The sequence below is a fragment of the Orussus abietinus genome, unplaced genomic scaffold (assembly GCF_000612105.2).
Source record: "Orussus abietinus isolate OABI.00-Male unplaced genomic scaffold, Oabi_2.0 scaffold86, whole genome shotgun sequence".
Taxonomy (NCBI): Eukaryota; Metazoa; Arthropoda; class Insecta; order Hymenoptera; family Orussidae; genus Orussus; species Orussus abietinus.
The window spans coordinates 1-15,655 of record NW_019394257.1 but is presented as its reverse complement, the minus strand read 5'-3'; the positions used below and the strand labels follow the sequence as shown (position 1 = coordinate 15,655).

Genomic DNA, 15,655 nt, shown 5'->3' with positions numbered 1-15,655 from the left:
GCCTCCAGGAGAGGATCTCAGGAAATTCGGTCCACTAGGTCAGGACTGGCAAGGATTCGAGAGGTTCTCCAGGAATTCCGCGTCTTCGTCCTCGAGGCCGCTTCGGGGATCGCTTTCTCGGACATCTCGCTTTCTCGCCGCACTCTCTGCTCCTTTCGGCCGAGCCTCGAATCTGGAAATAATTCATGATTAAAATCTGATTTCTCCGAGTATACGTTTTTCTCGAGCTTAAGGTGACATAAAAGTGGTATTAAAGAGTTCTCGTTCGTGACGCCTTTCTCCAAGCTTTACAGTACATACATGGGGGTTACAAGGAAGGTCTTGAAACTCAGGAAATTCCATTTTTTTTTTTACATTTCTTCCTAGGTATTTTTAAAATTAGTTATATAAAAAAAAAAGGAAATTTCATGAGCCTCGTCAGTTTTAAACGATCTGGTATATCGGAGAAAGAACAACCCCTCTATTCGCTCTCTCTTTAGGGAATTCCCGCGCTCCATGTATTTTAAACCTATGGGGCCTTCGAGGCGCGCGATTGGTCGTTTCCGTTGGAGCCGTTTCCGTTGGAGCCGCTCCGCCACTGGCTCCTCGCGCCAGGACGACCGGCTGCTCGCGCGTCCGATTCGCGACTGCGTTCCTGATTCGCGTGTACGAGATTGCACCTACGGATGCCATGGCGTGCACCTCTTATGGCGGGGATGGACTCACGTGAGTACGTGCACGCGTTCGCGTGAGTGTGCACACTTTCGCATCTATGCGCCGGAATCGGATACCCAGCTTCGTAAACGATTCTTCCTCCTCGAGTTAAGGGAATTTTTTCGGCAATTATCACGACCGAAGACGGAAATATTTCCCTAGCAACAATTTAAACGTTTTAAGGCGTTACGAAAGTGACGTTTCACTAGAGAAGCGACTCGACCCGATTTAAATCGAGTGGAGGCGAGTCGCACGCTGCGCGCGCATCCGGCCATCTTGCGCCGCCACTTTGCGTCGCTCGAGGACTCGCATCCGCACATAATTTACATAATTTCGTTAAATCGGCCCACCCAGAGTCGTCGATTCGCCTCTCGGATGACTTCCGAGTGCCCTGACGAGCCGTTTCCGGTCCGCGATCGCGTAATCTCGAGTTATTTCAGCCATCAGACGCCGCTTTGAATTCCCGCTCAGGGGCCGAGAGTTCCGCGCGAGAAATTCAAACGGTCCATTCCGCTGGGTCGGTCGCCGCGGTCCAGGGGAAAGAGCCAATGGGCTGCCGGGCCCGTTGCCATGGCGACGCGATGGACGCGTCGCGACTCAAATCCGAGGACCGCGCCGGCGGAAAGGCGCGAGCAGGACGTTTTTATCGCTTTTTTTCCCCGTTTCCTTTTTTTCTCCCCTCGAGTCGCGGAATGCGGGCGGCATTTTCATCGAAGGTCGTGCAAATCGGGAGTCGCGCTTTCGCAAGCGAGAGAACGGCCGAGTGCAGCTGGCAACTGAACTGTCATCGAGAAAAATGACGCTTACGGTACAGGGACGAGACGTCAGGTCGGAATTACGTGGCCACTGTCTTCTCTTGTCACGTGTACGTTCCTCTTCTTAGGCAAGATCGCGTTGAAAAGCCGACTGGAGCTGGTATGTCGCGGAAACGCTGCGGAAACTCAGCCGCGAGGCGAATCGTTATACCTCATGGCCTCCGATGCAGCGAATGCAGTTTCCGATCTGCCGCATCCTAGGACTGCGGAATCGCGGCGGAACTTATCCTGTCACATGCACGCGTCTCTTCTTAGACGTCAACGATGTATCCACCACACAGAAAATCCGTCTCGCGCGAGCCTACTCGCGGAAACGCAGCGGCGGACCGCTACAACTTGCGGGAATTTCTATTCCTTTTTTCCGAATCGACCGTGACTTGTGACTGCGGAATCGCGACGGAACCGCAACCGGACTTATATCACGGATACGTCACAAGTCTTACGCCGATGAGCCGATTCGAGCGACCAGGTTGCGGAAACGCTGCGGAAGGATTATAGCGAACGAAACGTAGTGCCGAGGCGGAGAGCCAGAAAACTCGCGGTCTCCCATTCAGCGAGTTCTCTGGTCGATCGATCGCGACTCTGTGCGTGCGGAATCACGACGGAACCGCGACAGGACCGCTGCGGGTCGGTCCCCGAAAGGAAGGCGGCCGGCGCGGCGAATGGATATATACGCGAGCGATGGGTGAGCGGGATCGTGAGTCGGCCGGTGACGTCAGCGGTCTTTCAGTCTTTCTCTCTTTCTCCGTTGCTTTCCCTCTGGGCGTCCTTTCCGCGCGGTCCCTCCCGGCGGCGCCAAGAGGGGGACGCAGGGGCCGTCGAGGTGCCTCCTCTACGAGGAGTCGTCCGGGGCCCGGAAGCGTGACTTTGACCGTATCTCGATTGCGGCGCGTGTCGCAATTCGCGGCAAGTCGATCCGGGCCCGACTCGGGTTCGCTCAAGCCGGAGAACAATGGCCGCTCCTCTTACGTTTCGCCGTTTCCGCTACCCGGGGACCGCGGAAACGGCCAAGGCCGATGGGGATCGGGTGGCCCTTTGACCAAGAAGGGGGATACGGAGGTGTCTGCAATGCCGGGTATCCATTTTAGGTATCCATGGTTCCACTTTAGGGAGCCGTGGTTCCACTTTAGAGATCCATGTTTCCACCTTAATGATCCACAGTTCCACTTTAGGGATCCACGGTTCCACTTTTGCCGATCCAGTGCCGGGAGCGCCTCTCCGGTGAATCTTTGCAATTAAATAATCGTCGTCTAGCGGATTTGCTAATCTTTATTGCGTTATACCTCTTTACGCTACTTCGTGGCCAAAGGGATGGTGGCGGGTTTCCAGTGTCGCGACGACTCGCCCCGCGAGCCGGAAGATGGCGTAACCCGCGCCTGCCCGAAGGCCAGATGGATGAGCGGAGGTTTAAGTGGAGGAGTTAGCTCACAGGCTAGACCGGGATGAGTTTAGTGGCGGGAAGTGCCCTCGTTATCACGCCAGTCAATCGTTTAATCTCGGCCTCGCCCCTCCACTCTCCTTTCTAACCCGAGCCGCCCTATGACACCACGCAAACCGCGTTAACCCTTTTGCTCCTGTCACTTACTAAAATCAGCTTTTACGACGCGGTCAGGGAGGAGAAAGATAATTTGCTTACAATTACTACAACATTTTTTCAAATATTCTCGTAATACCCTCATTAGTTATATCAGGGAAACAATCGAGTACTCACCTAGACCTCTTCCCGTAATGTCGCATTCTGACGTTGCGGAGGATGGCGATGGGCATGATGGGAATGGGCATGAGGATGGGCCCGATGGTCGTGCCTTTTCGGACTGACTTCCCGGCCGATAGGTGGAGGTGACATCGAAACCTCTTCGGGGTCCTGACTCTGGTTCGTCCCCTCTTTCTCATCCTGTTCCAGCACGGTGTCCGTCCTTTTGTGTTCCTCAGGCTTGAGTCTCTGGTTCTCCAACGTGCCGGTCCTCTGCAAACCTGGAGGAGCTGGAGAACGGCGAGTCCGGTCTGGAGAATCGGCGAACCTCGTGTGCCTAAAAGTTTCATAAGCGAGAGTTCCTTGACGCAACATTCCCATCGCCTTAAATAAATCTGGCTCCGTTTTTTCATACCTGGAGTCCAACGTCGACCTCGAAGGCGACCTCCCCATGGCGTGGCCTTGGCCATCCGGGGTTATCCTCGACGAGGACCTCTTCAGGCCCTCCAGGGTCGACCTGGAGTCGTTCCTCCTGGACTCCAAGGTAACCCTAGAACCTTCTCTGTGAAGCCTCCTCTCCTCCTTCCCTGGAATGTTCGGCTTCCGGTTCTTCCTGAAACTCGCGTTAATGTCCTCGAGGACCTTGTTGTAGTCCTCCTGGTTACTCGGATCTCCTACGGTGAAGCTCGTGACTGCGGCTTCCCCAGGCTCCGTCGTCTTCGGAACAAAGAAAGCATTGTCTCAAAGAAAGCAAAGTTTCGGGGAACAAGAGAACGCGACGAGGGGATATTCACGAGTGAATAATCCCTCGGGAAGCGAGAGGAGCTGAGAAAAGCGAAAAGCGGAATACCGAGGGTTGGTACCTCGTCCAGGGTGTAGAACGTGGCGAGCCTCTCGTCGGTCGGGGCATTTATGCTGCCACGTCTTGGAGAGTCATCGGGACCGGTAATCATCACGGGAATGGGCGTCGGTGGTATCGTCGATTGCATGTGCAATCCTCCCATGGAAGACGCGATGCTGGACCCCGAACTTCCGGTCATCGAGCTGCTGGAATCGTCGCGGAACGCCCGGAAAAGCGCCGAGCTCGTGCGATCTACAATCATGGGAAATATAATTATAACTTCACCTTAAGGCGATGTGAAAGTGGCGGCCAAGACGTTTATGAAACTTTTCTCCGGACAGGGTGTACCTGTTCTGATTGTATAACAAATTGCGACTACATGTATATTATACTTTTCACATAATTCCTTTTCACCTTTTATTCTGTGTTCGGCTCGAAACTCTGCCAGCTTCGCTGCCGAGCAAAGCGGCGTGTCGACCTCGTAAGTATTGTTGAAAAGAGTGTAATTGACTTCGTACTCGCCGGTTTCTTTACGAAACGTGATGATGTTCTCAAACCTATGACCCCAAAGGATTTCAGAAGGTAGATAAGAGCTCCTCGCCTGAGTTGTCATCCCGGTAGACTCGATCACTCCTAAAAAGTGACACCAAATCAACGAACTCGTTTATGAAGCTTTCCTCCGAACTGGATGTACCGGGGATTAATTCTAATTACGCGTTAAATAATCCTCGATTAAGGTTTTTAAATGTTGGCAGTGGGAGTGAAAGGAAGTGGACCTAAAACGAACCTTCCAGGATCACGACGATTTCGAACCTCTCGCGAAGCATGTCGCTGGCTGAGAGATGATAAAGTGGCGATTGTTCATCGATTTTGTGAACAATAGTGGTGGGCCAGATGAACAAAATCTTGTCCTCCTCCCCATCGCCGCCGACCTTAAGTTCGGTCTGGAAGAAGGGCAGCAGTTCTCCTTCCCTGGTCACCTGAAATCGTTTTCCGTTTACAAATCCTTATGATAAGTAAATTCGGTTTAGGTCTTAACCCTTTTATGGGGAGGATGATTATCTCCCACCTTCCTCTTGATCATCTGCGCCCTGACGTGAGCCTCGATGATGTGGCTCTTCCTCATGTCTCCCACCCGGAACATGAGACAAGGCTGTCCATCTCTCTGGCAGATCACGGCATTTCTGGAGAACAGGAGGGTCTGGGTCCTCTTCTTCGGCCTGGACAATTTGGCGAAGACGATGCCCACCATGAAGGCCTGAAGAATGACTCCGGTCATCGACTGGATGCACATGATGAAGATCGCCTCGGGACACTCCTCCGTCGTGTGCTTCGAGCCGTACCTGAAGAAAACATTAAAAAAGTCAGGAGTCTCTCTTGAACAAGTTCCTCTTCCTCAAGGAACAAACACAAAGCGACGTCTTTGAGGAACGAAACTTGTAAATCATTTCTCTGAATCTGCGCCCAAATTTACAAAAAAAGTTTCATAAGTATTCGGACCTTCTGGTACGTATATATGACACTTTCGTATCACCTTAAACCAGGAATAAAAAATAGAACCACTTACCCGATCGTGTGCTGCGTTTCCACGGAGAATAGGAAACACCCTGTGAACCCGTGGATGTCCCTGACACACGGGGTAAAAGTCACGTTTGGGTCGTTGAAGTTTTCAGGGTCAAGGTCTCCATGGCTGTACACGATAAGCCACCAGATAAAGGCAAAACCCAGCCAGGATAGGAGGAAGTTCATCGCGAAGACCAACAGGGTCCACCTCCACTGAGCGTCCACCAAAGTGGTGAAAATGTCCTGTCGAAGAAAAACAATTAGATGGTTCCATCAAGCCATGAGGTACTTCAAGAACGTCCAGGAGTACCTGCAAATATCGACGACGTCGCTTCGCGACATTTCCCTGCACGACGTTGCAGTCCCCATGCTTGAAGACGACCCTCTTCCTGACTCTCCTAGTGCTAAACCTTGTCTGCCGATATCTGCAAGGGAGATAAAAAATTCAAAGAGAATAATTCCACACTTCCAAAGTGCCGGGACAATTCTTAGGCGCTCGCGAGTCACGTGTCAAAGCATCATACAATAACGCACAATACCCTTCCTCATGAAATTTCAATTTTTTTTCAAAATTCGTTCATAATGTCATTCAAACGCCTTATAAGAAATGAAATCCCATGAGTGTCAGGACCTTCCTTATAGCCTTCGCGTTCACGCTGTAAAGATTGAAACGATTCGGTACACCCATTTCGGAGAAAAGCTTTCATAAACGAGACCTCTTTGCCGCCACTTTCACATCGCCTTAAGGTCGAACTTGTCACTCGTTACCGAATCGCATTGTTCTTTATCATACGAAATCAAAGGCAATCGGTTCTCAAAGAAGGAAATCGATGAAAACGACTTCCAAGTGAATAGCTCCTCGGGTTAAGTCCTGAGCACGTGGTACCGCGTTGGCCCACGTGGTCCGGCGACCCACGTGGGCTCTTCCTTTCCGCCCTTTAAATCTTGGCCCTTCGACCCTGGCGCCACTCGAGGCGAGTCCAAATATCGCGCATAAACGTAGAACTCGAGACATATCGAACGACAGGGTCGGGAACGACTGCCAAACGTTCTATTTGCGAACTCGCTCGCCCACGCGGCGCACCGGTTCCTTCTAGTTCAAAACGAGTCGATTCGCCCGAATTCGCGGGTTCTTCCTTCCTTCCCCTCCAAGTGGGCGGAAGACGTATCGTCGAAGGCCGCCCTCGATGGAGTGGCCTTGGACGGACCAGACGTCCATTTTTTCGTCTCCTTCCGGGTTCTCCGTTCGGGAGAAGGTCGCTTTCGAAGTCGGCCGAAGGCGAAATGGGCCGAAAAACATGCAAGGCGAGAGATTCCGCATCTATTAGCATTTATTAGCTCCTCTTCAACCCGAGAGTTTAGAACTCCCGGGTCTCTTTCCTGGACCCTCCACCCAGGTCCTTAAGGTGATACGAAAGGGCCATTCCATATATCGAAACGTCAAAATATTTATGAAACTCTTCTCCAATCTGGGTGCACCGAATCATTAGAAACGTCAGCACGTGATTATGGAAATTTCAATTTCTTAAAAGTTCCTTCATAATTGTTTAAAAAATTTTTTTTTTAAAAAAAGAAAAATTTCAAGTGCCTCAGGATCTTCTTTAAAGCCTTTGTATTCATCGTGTAAAAGTTTGAGACCCAGGTCGGGAAGAAATTTCACGTACGATTGACCCATCGGATGTCACTTTCATATCGCCTTAAAGAAGCATCCTCTGGAGGAGTGTCGGCGTCTCGACCGATTTCGACCCACGCGTTGGGTATTATTTCCCCGCATTAACGTAACATGCATTAACGACATAACGAGACGAGAAAGTGCATCGTCGTTACGAGCATTACGCCGGTCGAGCCAATGAGACTAATGGGAAGAATTCTTACGGATTATCAGAGAAATTGCCTCGTCCGGATTAAACGCTTATCACACTTCGCGGGGGAGGAATGGAGGAGTGCAACGTTCTCGGTAATATTTCTGGATTTTAAGTTTTCCAGAGTTCAACCCTTTCAGTGCCGGACAACGATGTATCGTCGTTTTACATGTGCGGACTACGACCGATACCGAAAGGGTTAAAAAAAAAACCCTCGTCTCGGTTCCGTACTTGAGGCACTCTTCGCGCCAGGCGGCTTCCCCGGAGAAGGCCGCCTTGGAGACGAGGACGGAGACCTGGGAGATCGCCCTGCGGAGGCCAGAGAAGGGGGTCAACTTGTCCCCCAGGTGCTCGGCAGGGATGCGCAGCTGAGTAGACCCCTCCTGCATGCTTCCTCGCCTTATCCGCCTTATCTGTCTCTGCTCGCCCGGGGCACCGGCATCGCGACCTGGGGGTCCCTCTTCGGGAAGATCCCCCTTTCCGAGTCCCGAGTCTTTCCCCGACTTAAATTTGCCGACCCGAGGGGTAACTCACTCGCGAAATCGACGCTGCAAATTCCTCGACACTAGGGACAAAACTCTTTAAGGCGATGCGAAAGTGGCCTCAAGGAGTCCCCGTTTATGAAACTCCTCCGACTAGGGTGTACCGAGTCGTTTGAAATTTTACAATGTGAATAAGCAGGCCAGAAGGAAGGTCCCGACCCTCATGGAATTCTTGAAACACATGTTAATGGGCATTTAAAAAATTCTCTATAAAAAATGAAATTTCACGGGGGTCAGGACTTCTCTAATAGCCTCGGTAGTTAAGCTGTAAAGTTCGAAAGGATTCCATAGATTAAATTCGGAGGAAAGTTTCAGGAACGATTGACCCCTCGGATGCCCTTTCGCATCCCCTTAAAGATCATTCGAAATCATCGAAAGATCGCCCGCTACGTAGGAAGTCGCAAGTGGTGCGTTGGCATCATCGGGCATTGCTGTAAATCGCGTTTAATTCGTCACCGAGACTTTACCGGTGAACGTCACTCCCCGCGAGTTGCATTTCCGATCATCGTGGAAAACGATTAGCGATCAATTTCGAAGGTCATCGATTATTCGGATCCCTTTGGCGGGTCCGACCTTAGCTCTCGGAGCGGTCGCGAGACTCCGGGGTCAGAGAGTTCGTGGGGGGCGACCCAGACGTCTCTTCCGGTCCACAGCCACGGGAACACCCGGGCGAGTCGGTCGCACCGCATCCGGAACCCGCGGGGCCGCGACTCCCGGCGACCGCGAACGATCGTCCCCGGCGACTGGCCGCAGCTCGCGTCCACGTCGGCCAAAAATAGTTGGCGCCTCTCCCCTGACCCCTGCCGCCCGAATTCCTCCAAGAGAGTTCCTCCCTAAATACCGGCAAGGGCGGCTCCCACTTTGGTCTTCCCTCTCTGCCACTTTCCACCACTTATATCCAAACATTTCGACCATCTTCGCGGTTCTTTTCCGTTTCCTTTGCCGCCAATGAATCGGCGGCCACCCATCCCAAGTGTAGGCCAGGGCGACCGTCGCTTAACTTCGGGGGTAGAGGGTGGACGGGTGCTTTGCAACGTGGGTTAAGGGGATCTGAAAGTGGCATCCGAGAGGTCATTCGTTCGTGAGACTTTTCTCCGGAGAAGGTGTACCGACTAGTTTCTTGACAACGTGCACGTGGAGACTACAAGGAAGGTCCTGACGCCCATGAATTTCCATTGTTTTTTACACTTCTTCATACACGTTGTACAACTTTTATAAATAAACGTGATATTTCATGGGTGCCAGGACCTTCCTTAGAATGATCGTAGCGATCATCGAGCAGGGTCATTATGATAATTTCCAGCGTGTGAACGTTCGCGACGACTAAGGTCACTCTCGGATGTCATGGTGAATGATAGTTATCCTGCAACTTACGTAACGGCAATCACCCTGGACTGCGCTCGAGCGCGCTCTACCTGGATATACATCTCCACGTGTATGTTGTAATTACTATAAATTGTAATTACCGTACCTGGTCAGGAGAGGTCCAGACTCTCCCTTGGAGCCTAAAGATGCGCGTCCCGAGGGAGGCCTTCCTTTTTCCGAAGCGAATCCCTGCTGGACCCAGGACGCGCCCCCAGGGCCGACCGGAACTTCCATCAGGATCTCTGCTCTTCCGCAAGGACCTTCTTCTTGGAGAAGACCTCTCCCTCTCTCTTCTCGAGATTACAAGAGATCTCGCTGTACGCTTCTTTCCTCTCTTCTCTCATCCCGAGCACTTTCGCGCGGTCGCGCTTTTTTTACGTGTCTCTTCATCGTCTTCTTCGGCCACGCACGGTAACACCGCGCACATTCGAGTTTACTTTTTTCTTATATCTTAAATCCCTTAATTCCCGCGCAACTTTTACCCGGTTACGCCTTCGCTGATCTCTTCAACGTCCTCTTCGAGTACACGAGTTAACAGTACAACATGTGATCTTTGAATTTCAAACCACACACCGAGGTACTTTCCCAGCGAAGCGTGGTAACTCTTAACCGTGCGATTCGTCCGCGATCGCTCGCCCATTTCGCCGACGCAACACGGCATGTCCTTATCACGCTCTCCACTCGTTATCTCCGCCGATACCTCGCGTCTCTGCGAGCGAAAGAGAGAGAGAGAAAAAAAGATGCGCTCAATATCGGCCCCCTTGATTGCCGCTATCGTCTCCGTTCATTGAATTATCGCAGAATTATTAGCGCTGAAACCCCAGATTTACGCTCGCTGGAATCAACCTCGATCCGGGTTTGCATTCCACGTGTGCATTGACCAAGTCTATGTATCGTGGGCGGAATCAGGAATTCCAGGTGAATCGTCTTATCAGCCTTGCAAAGCCCTTTCCAAACGTCGCGACAGGAGCTCCTGCATTGTTTTCCTAAATACTGTCCTCCTCAATGCAGTTTTCCGCACGCTGGTCCACTTTTCTGGGTCCGATTCTTCCGAAATTTCGAACTGCTCCATGGAATCACAAAATGGGGTTATTCACTCAGGAAGTCATGGATTTTAATGCTAGAAATATTGTCACTTATTACCGAGTCGCATTGTTTGTCATATAAAATTCGTCCATCGTTCCTCCTCCTCAAAGAAGGAAATCCTTATCACGGATATCCGAACGAGTAGTCCCTCGTTGGAAACGTTTCCGTTTCTTGAACATGGCGGGATGGAATATCCGATTTCTAAAATATCTTATTTGTAGCCTTGGCCGAGTTCACTTAATACTTTGGTCGTTTTCCGGATTGCGTTTTAGGCTTTCCAAGGGAATGCTTGCGATAGCTCGTCCTCTTCGATTGCTCATCGTGCAGGTGGAAGGTAATTCCGAAGAATTTCTTTCCCTTTTCCCTGAACCCTCTTCCCGATGCACTTCCGGCTGACGATGCACTGGACGATTCCCCTTTAAAATCTAAGCTTTAATGAGAGAAGCCCGCGGAAACGCACGTTTTTAAGCCGTTTTAATCGGTGCGAGACCGCGCACCACCTTCCGCAGTTGTCAACGAGCGAGAGGCCACTTCTGAGATTGCGGGTGCCGGCATACGCAAAAATAATCTCGCTAGCACACATAACCTCACTCCCGCTTTCGTGACGTCACGAGACGCCGTAACCATCGTGGCACGCGTGGTATGGCGTGGCGTGACGTAGCGCGAAGTGCCGTGGAATGGTGTCGCGCGACATGGCGTGAAGTGACCTCGTGTCACCTCTCTAAAAAGCGAATTATATCGCAGACTAATAAACGCATTAACGCGATACGATTCCGTTATCTTGAAATCTCGAAACATCTAAAATTACAGTAGTGCATGTCGCGTGTTAAAAAAGGGGAGCGTAGAGATCCCTGACTAAAAAACATGATTTGAAAACATCCGCATCTATAATCTATGCATACATGTTGCATAACCTATGAATACAATGGCATCAGGCAACAGTGGATAATCCTACATTTATACAATATGTACACACATACGTACAAGTTAAATGATACATGGGTATATCCTCGCAAGTCGTATGTTCACTTTATAAGATTACGAGCTCTCAGCTCCATCGACAAGAATGCTCTCATGTTGGGGTCCTGTACCTTTTCCATTATGATCGCTTGCACGTCCTTGTCGCTCGATTTCAGGACTTCGCTTAGATTTTGGGCGTACTGGATCCATACGCAATTGACGCAGCCCGACATGCAACACGTAGTCGGCTCGACGAGGTCTTCGAGGTTGATTGGAGTAGCAGGATTAACTTCGGAGTCCTTTGAAACGGTTTGAATCTCGCGACCGTTAGCGTCCTGCGCGTCCGGCTCGCCGCCACGGCTGTGGACCAATGAGGTTTGAGCTTCTCCAAGATGGCGGCTGTGGACCAATGAGGTGCGAGCTCCCCCAAGATGGCGGCCCGTGCGCGCGTGGAGGAGCGACCGTAGGCGCGTCAAATCCCTCGTGGCTCGCATCGAGATCTGTCAATGTCAAATTTGACATGTAATTCGCATAGCTGTCACCTTTGACCGCGATCGATGGAACACGCGGAAGGGATGATAATTTCCGCTTTCGCTTTCGAAACTTCGATTATCGACATTTTTCGTTTATTGGATACGTGGCGGTTACCTTAGATGGAGTTCGCACACCTGCGAGCTCGAAGATCGGTTGTTTTATGAATTAATAATCCGAGTTAATACTCGTCTATGTTTATGATCGTTCTGAAAGGAAGTAATTGCGGTACTGCGTCAAAATTGTCAACTTCGACACGAGATAACCTATTTTGGTCTATCAACAGTGCTGCCAACTTTTAGGTTAAAGTTGGTGGTCCGTTCTAATTTGGCGCGAAAATGGTGCGATGCGTCTAATAGCAGACGACATTTCCGTTCACGGGCACAACGGGACAAAGACGAGCCCACGTGTTGTTGCACCGGCAGATCAAATGCATTTGATCTGTTCGATTTGTTGTTTCATTTAAGTATACGTGTTTTTGTTTGTTTATTGTAAAAAATTTTATCAAGCATGGGAAAAAGAATTCCGAAAAAGAAGCACCGTGGTGTAAGAGATGTAGAGAAGCAACGTGCGAAACGATTCGCAGAGTAAGTTTCGTAGAACGTTAAGTCTTTATTCCATTGTTACATGAAATTGTGAATATTAAAGATAGGTAAAGTAAATATGAAGTGTCGGAGATATAAGGCAATGTTGTATTTGTTTCACTTCTAATTTTTTTTATTTTGGGTCCTCTTATGAGCTCGGTATCAGTATTGTCTTTGTTCTAGCATTGCAACAAAGACCAATGACCCACCGAAAGACGTTGATGGGCAGGATATACCAGAAAGTCTTAAAAGAGTGATTAAGCTTAAAGATGACACAAAGGCAGGGAAAATAAAGAGAGAGATTAAAAAAAAGAAGAAGAAAGGTGGGAATAGACTGATCGCTATAGACGGATCGAGTTCACACAAGCCACATCCAAAAGGCAGGCCTGACAAGGTCGTTCCAAAATTCATACAAAAGGTTGGAGAAAGCAATGAATCGTTCATGCATCGAGTGTCTCGAGAGACTCATGCGTTCGTTAATGAAACTGCCTTTGAGAAAAAGTATAACGTAGAAGTGGAGCGTGACCCAGGGAGTGGCACGGTTGTGGGCGTGAAGAAATGCCCAAAAGACGAGCTCGAGGAATTGGCCAAATTAAAGATGAAGCATAAGAATATTGGGAAGAAGAAGAAGAAAAAGGGAAACTCAGAAGACTCTGTGAAATTGACCAAGGCTCAGAAGAAAAAGAAGAAAGAAGAGGAAAAAAAGATAAAAAAGTTGCAGCAGAAGGAAGATGACAAGGAAAGAGTAACCGAGAAGGTTAAGTTTGGAGAAGTGGTCCATGCTCCACCGAATTTGACGGTACGACCTAAAAAGGCGAAGGACAAGACCACTAACAAGGTAAAGGAAATATTATATTTCCATAAACTATTTAAACTGTTCAATTTTAATAATAAAAATGATTTCATTTGTATTTGCAGCCAGGCAAAAAGGATTTGTTATTAAATGCTTTAGTCCAAACTAAGGCAGTTTCTCCAAAGCATCGTCAAGTTGACAAAAAGGGTAAACTTAAGAATTTGTCAGCCGGTGAAAGACGACAATTAGAGAAAGAGCGGAGCGATGCCATTGCTGCATATAAGAGACTGAAGGCGCAAAAATTATCTGTTATTTAATATTTTAAGAAAGTACAGCAGATGCAGATGAAAGAGTACAAATAGATAAAAGTTTTTATACCAAGCTGTGAATGCGTCAAGATTGTATTTAATATAACAGTTAATAAATCTGAGGATTAGAACAAATTTATATTTAATTTACTATGTTTACACAATCCAGTGTCCAACTGAACTTGGTTTTGTTCAAACAACTATTATATTCAAATTAAAATAACTGACAGAAGTAAACAAAAAATTAACTAAAGGCATATTCATTTGAATGGTCTTAAATAGATGTATGCACATATTTTGTCTCACAGTGACAAATAGATATTTTACAAGTCCAAGTTGTAGCCGACACATCTGACATGTGATATTCCTATCATTAGCTAATTTCATCCGGTCGTCCAAACAAAAGGTTCCAGCCTATCCTCTACTGGTAACAGATTGTTTAGCATTTCTAGGCTTTCTAAAGTCTGATTAAGTTGTTTGTGACACTTACTAAGTTGTCTACCAAGCTCGTGAACCTTGTTAAGCTGCTCGGAAAACCTGGCAACCCGTTTCAGTCGATCGTTTGCTAGGCTCAGGAGTTTGTTTACTTCGGCATCAACATTGGTGCACAAGGTAGACTGTTCACTTGCCACCATTTGTGCATTCGTATTTAGGTGATGTTGATAACGAGCGCAAAGATTAAATAACCCAATTGGATCGAGCCTTTCTAAGACTTCCGGGTCTCGGACTCCTGGTGGTAGATTTAACGTTCCCCTCATAATTGGGAGGAACATCGGTATACTCTGCAACTTCATTAAATCTGGATCCCTGTCGGCTGTAGGATCCAAAACAGCAGGTTTTACAACGACAATATTATGCACTGGCTTTTCAGGCTTACGATGACCCAGGCTTGCTTTACGTCTCGATATCTCCTGCGCTCCTAAGCTCTTTCCACGCTGCAACTGCGACGGTTTGTTCATCTTTGGAGAATCTCCAATCGGTCGATTCACCGTGTAAGAGATATAAGGCAAATCCGAGTCTGAACAAATACTCGGTCCTGGGCTGGTGCATCGTGGTGGAGTATCTTCTTGAACCGACTCACGGCTGGGAACACTTTTACCCCGACGTAGTTGCATCGCTCTGGATCTAGCATCGGAACTCTGAACTCCACCTTGAGAACTTTGCTCAGACCCCATTCTTCCAATTTTTTATAGCTCCGATACAGTTTGCATAGCTTCAAATGGGCTATAGCACGCAATAGAAAATAAATGTTACGGTCCCCTCAAAACTCCAGAATTTTAGTATTTACCTTTGAGAAATACTTACAGAATCTTAAGTGTGACAGTAACTAAAAACGTTCAGGTACAGAGTAATCGTCTTCCCGAAAATCATTTCAACTTTCATCAATACGACAATTGACAAATACTTTATGAGGTTAGAAGTATATTTTCAGGGTATTATATCTAAGTTTTAATAACGATATAGTGATTGTTTTACAAGCAATTCAGCAATTAAACGTGCAGCTCGATACAGCCGGGCTGAGCAGGGACGAGCTCAGCTGTCAAAGATAGTCAAAAACAAGAGTTTTAAAGATTGACTTTTGCATTTGGTTTTCTAACCTTCGTGTTCCAGCACCATCTGTACACTGGACTCCATCGATGGCTTGCACCTGGTTCGCACTGCCCTCTCCGGCCGCGCAGAGTACTAGCGGCGGGAGCAGCGCGGAATTCGAATCGCTCGAGGGGCAGAAAGGATTTCCTAAAGAAAATAAATATTTATAAACAAAAACAATTAATGAAAATTATTTTAGTATTACTGTGGAGCGTCCCTGACCCACCTAACGTAGTTTTCGTAAAATAATAATTTACAGAATTTTATAAAGAATATAATAGAACATGTTCTATTAAATGTTAACAAGTTTCTTAGTGATTCAATTGTTCCATTCACTGAACCGAAGTTAGAATATTATCTTAGCTTAAAAGAAATAGTTTCTAAATATATATACAGTGAAATACCGTCGGAAAATTTACGACGCATCAA

General features: G+C 48.3%; 3 protein-coding genes across 6 annotated transcripts; 1 reads left to right on the top strand and 2 right to left on the bottom strand.

Annotated features, from left to right (window-relative positions):
* Nucleotides 1-53: 53 nt before the first annotated feature.
* On the bottom strand, nt 54-11,489 carry LOC105695048 (G protein-activated inward rectifier potassium channel 3). Of its 4 annotated transcripts, none has more exons than XM_012416279.1 (11): nt 10,518-11,489; nt 9,481-10,437; nt 5,916-6,030; nt 5,610-5,848; nt 5,112-5,385; nt 4,830-5,022; nt 4,457-4,675; nt 4,065-4,294; nt 3,617-3,918; nt 3,220-3,538; nt 54-172 (listed from the first exon to the last, which is right to left on the bottom strand). In XM_012416279.1, the coding sequence occupies exons 2-10, from the start codon at nt 9,606-9,608 to the stop codon at nt 3,220-3,222; spliced, it is 2,019 nt and encodes a 672-aa protein (XP_012271702.1). In that variant the 5' UTR covers nt 9,609-10,437; nt 10,518-11,489; the 3' UTR covers nt 54-172. The 4 variants fall into 4 exon arrangements, with proteins under 4 accessions (XP_012271702.1, XP_012271700.1, XP_012271703.1 ...); XM_012416277.1 differs by lacking the exons at nt 9,481-10,437; nt 10,518-11,489 and adding exons at nt 7,699-8,032; nt 8,477-8,702; XM_012416278.1 differs by lacking the exons at nt 54-172; nt 9,481-10,437; nt 10,518-11,489 and adding exons at nt 2,929-3,045; nt 7,699-8,032; nt 8,477-8,702.
* Nucleotides 11,490-12,068: 579 nt separating this feature from the next.
* Nucleotides 12,069-13,675, top strand: LOC105695050 (coiled-coil domain-containing protein 137). Its single transcript, XM_012416282.1, has 3 exons — nt 12,069-12,538; nt 12,719-13,373; nt 13,454-13,675. Exons 1-3 carry the CDS (start codon nt 12,462-12,464, stop codon nt 13,643-13,645), a joined length of 924 nt encoding a protein of 307 aa, XP_012271705.1. The 5' UTR covers nt 12,069-12,461; the 3' UTR covers nt 13,646-13,675.
* A 329-nt stretch (nt 13,676-14,004) lies between these two features.
* On the bottom strand, nt 14,005-15,188 carry LOC105695051 (BLOC-1-related complex subunit 5). Its single transcript, XM_012416283.2, has 2 exons — nt 14,942-15,188; nt 14,005-14,860 (listed from the first exon to the last, which is right to left on the bottom strand). Exon 2 carries the CDS (start codon nt 14,809-14,811, stop codon nt 14,020-14,022), a length of 792 nt encoding a protein of 263 aa, XP_012271706.1. The 5' UTR covers nt 14,812-14,860; nt 14,942-15,188; the 3' UTR covers nt 14,005-14,019.
* Nucleotides 15,189-15,655: the final 467 nt, after the last annotated feature.

Coding starts and splice junctions, on each gene's coding strand:
- LOC105695048 (XM_012416277.1), bottom strand. CDS start 7,856: ATGCAGGAGGGGTCTACTCAGCTGCGCATCCCTGCCGAGCACCTGGGG. Junction 3,919..4,064: donor CGTTCTACACCCTGGACGAG/GTACCAACCCTC, acceptor TTTGTTCCGAAG/ACGACGGAGCCTGGGGAAGC. Junction 3,539..3,616: donor AGGTCGACGTTGGACTCCAG/GTATGAAAAAAC, acceptor TGAAACTTTTAG/GCACACGAGGTTCGCCGATT.
- LOC105695050 (XM_012416282.1), top strand. CDS start 12,462: ATGGGAAAAAGAATTCCGAAAAAGAAGCACCGTGGTGTAAGAGATGTA. Junction 12,539..12,718: donor CGTGCGAAACGATTCGCAGA/GTAAGTTTCGTA, acceptor TCTTTGTTCTAG/CATTGCAACAAAGACCAATG. Junction 13,374..13,453: donor AGGACAAGACCACTAACAAG/GTAAAGGAAATA, acceptor TTGTATTTGCAG/CCAGGCAAAAAGGATTTGTT.
- LOC105695051 (XM_012416283.2), bottom strand. CDS start 14,811: ATGGGGTCTGAGCAAAGTTCTCAAGGTGGAGTTCAGAGTTCCGATGCT.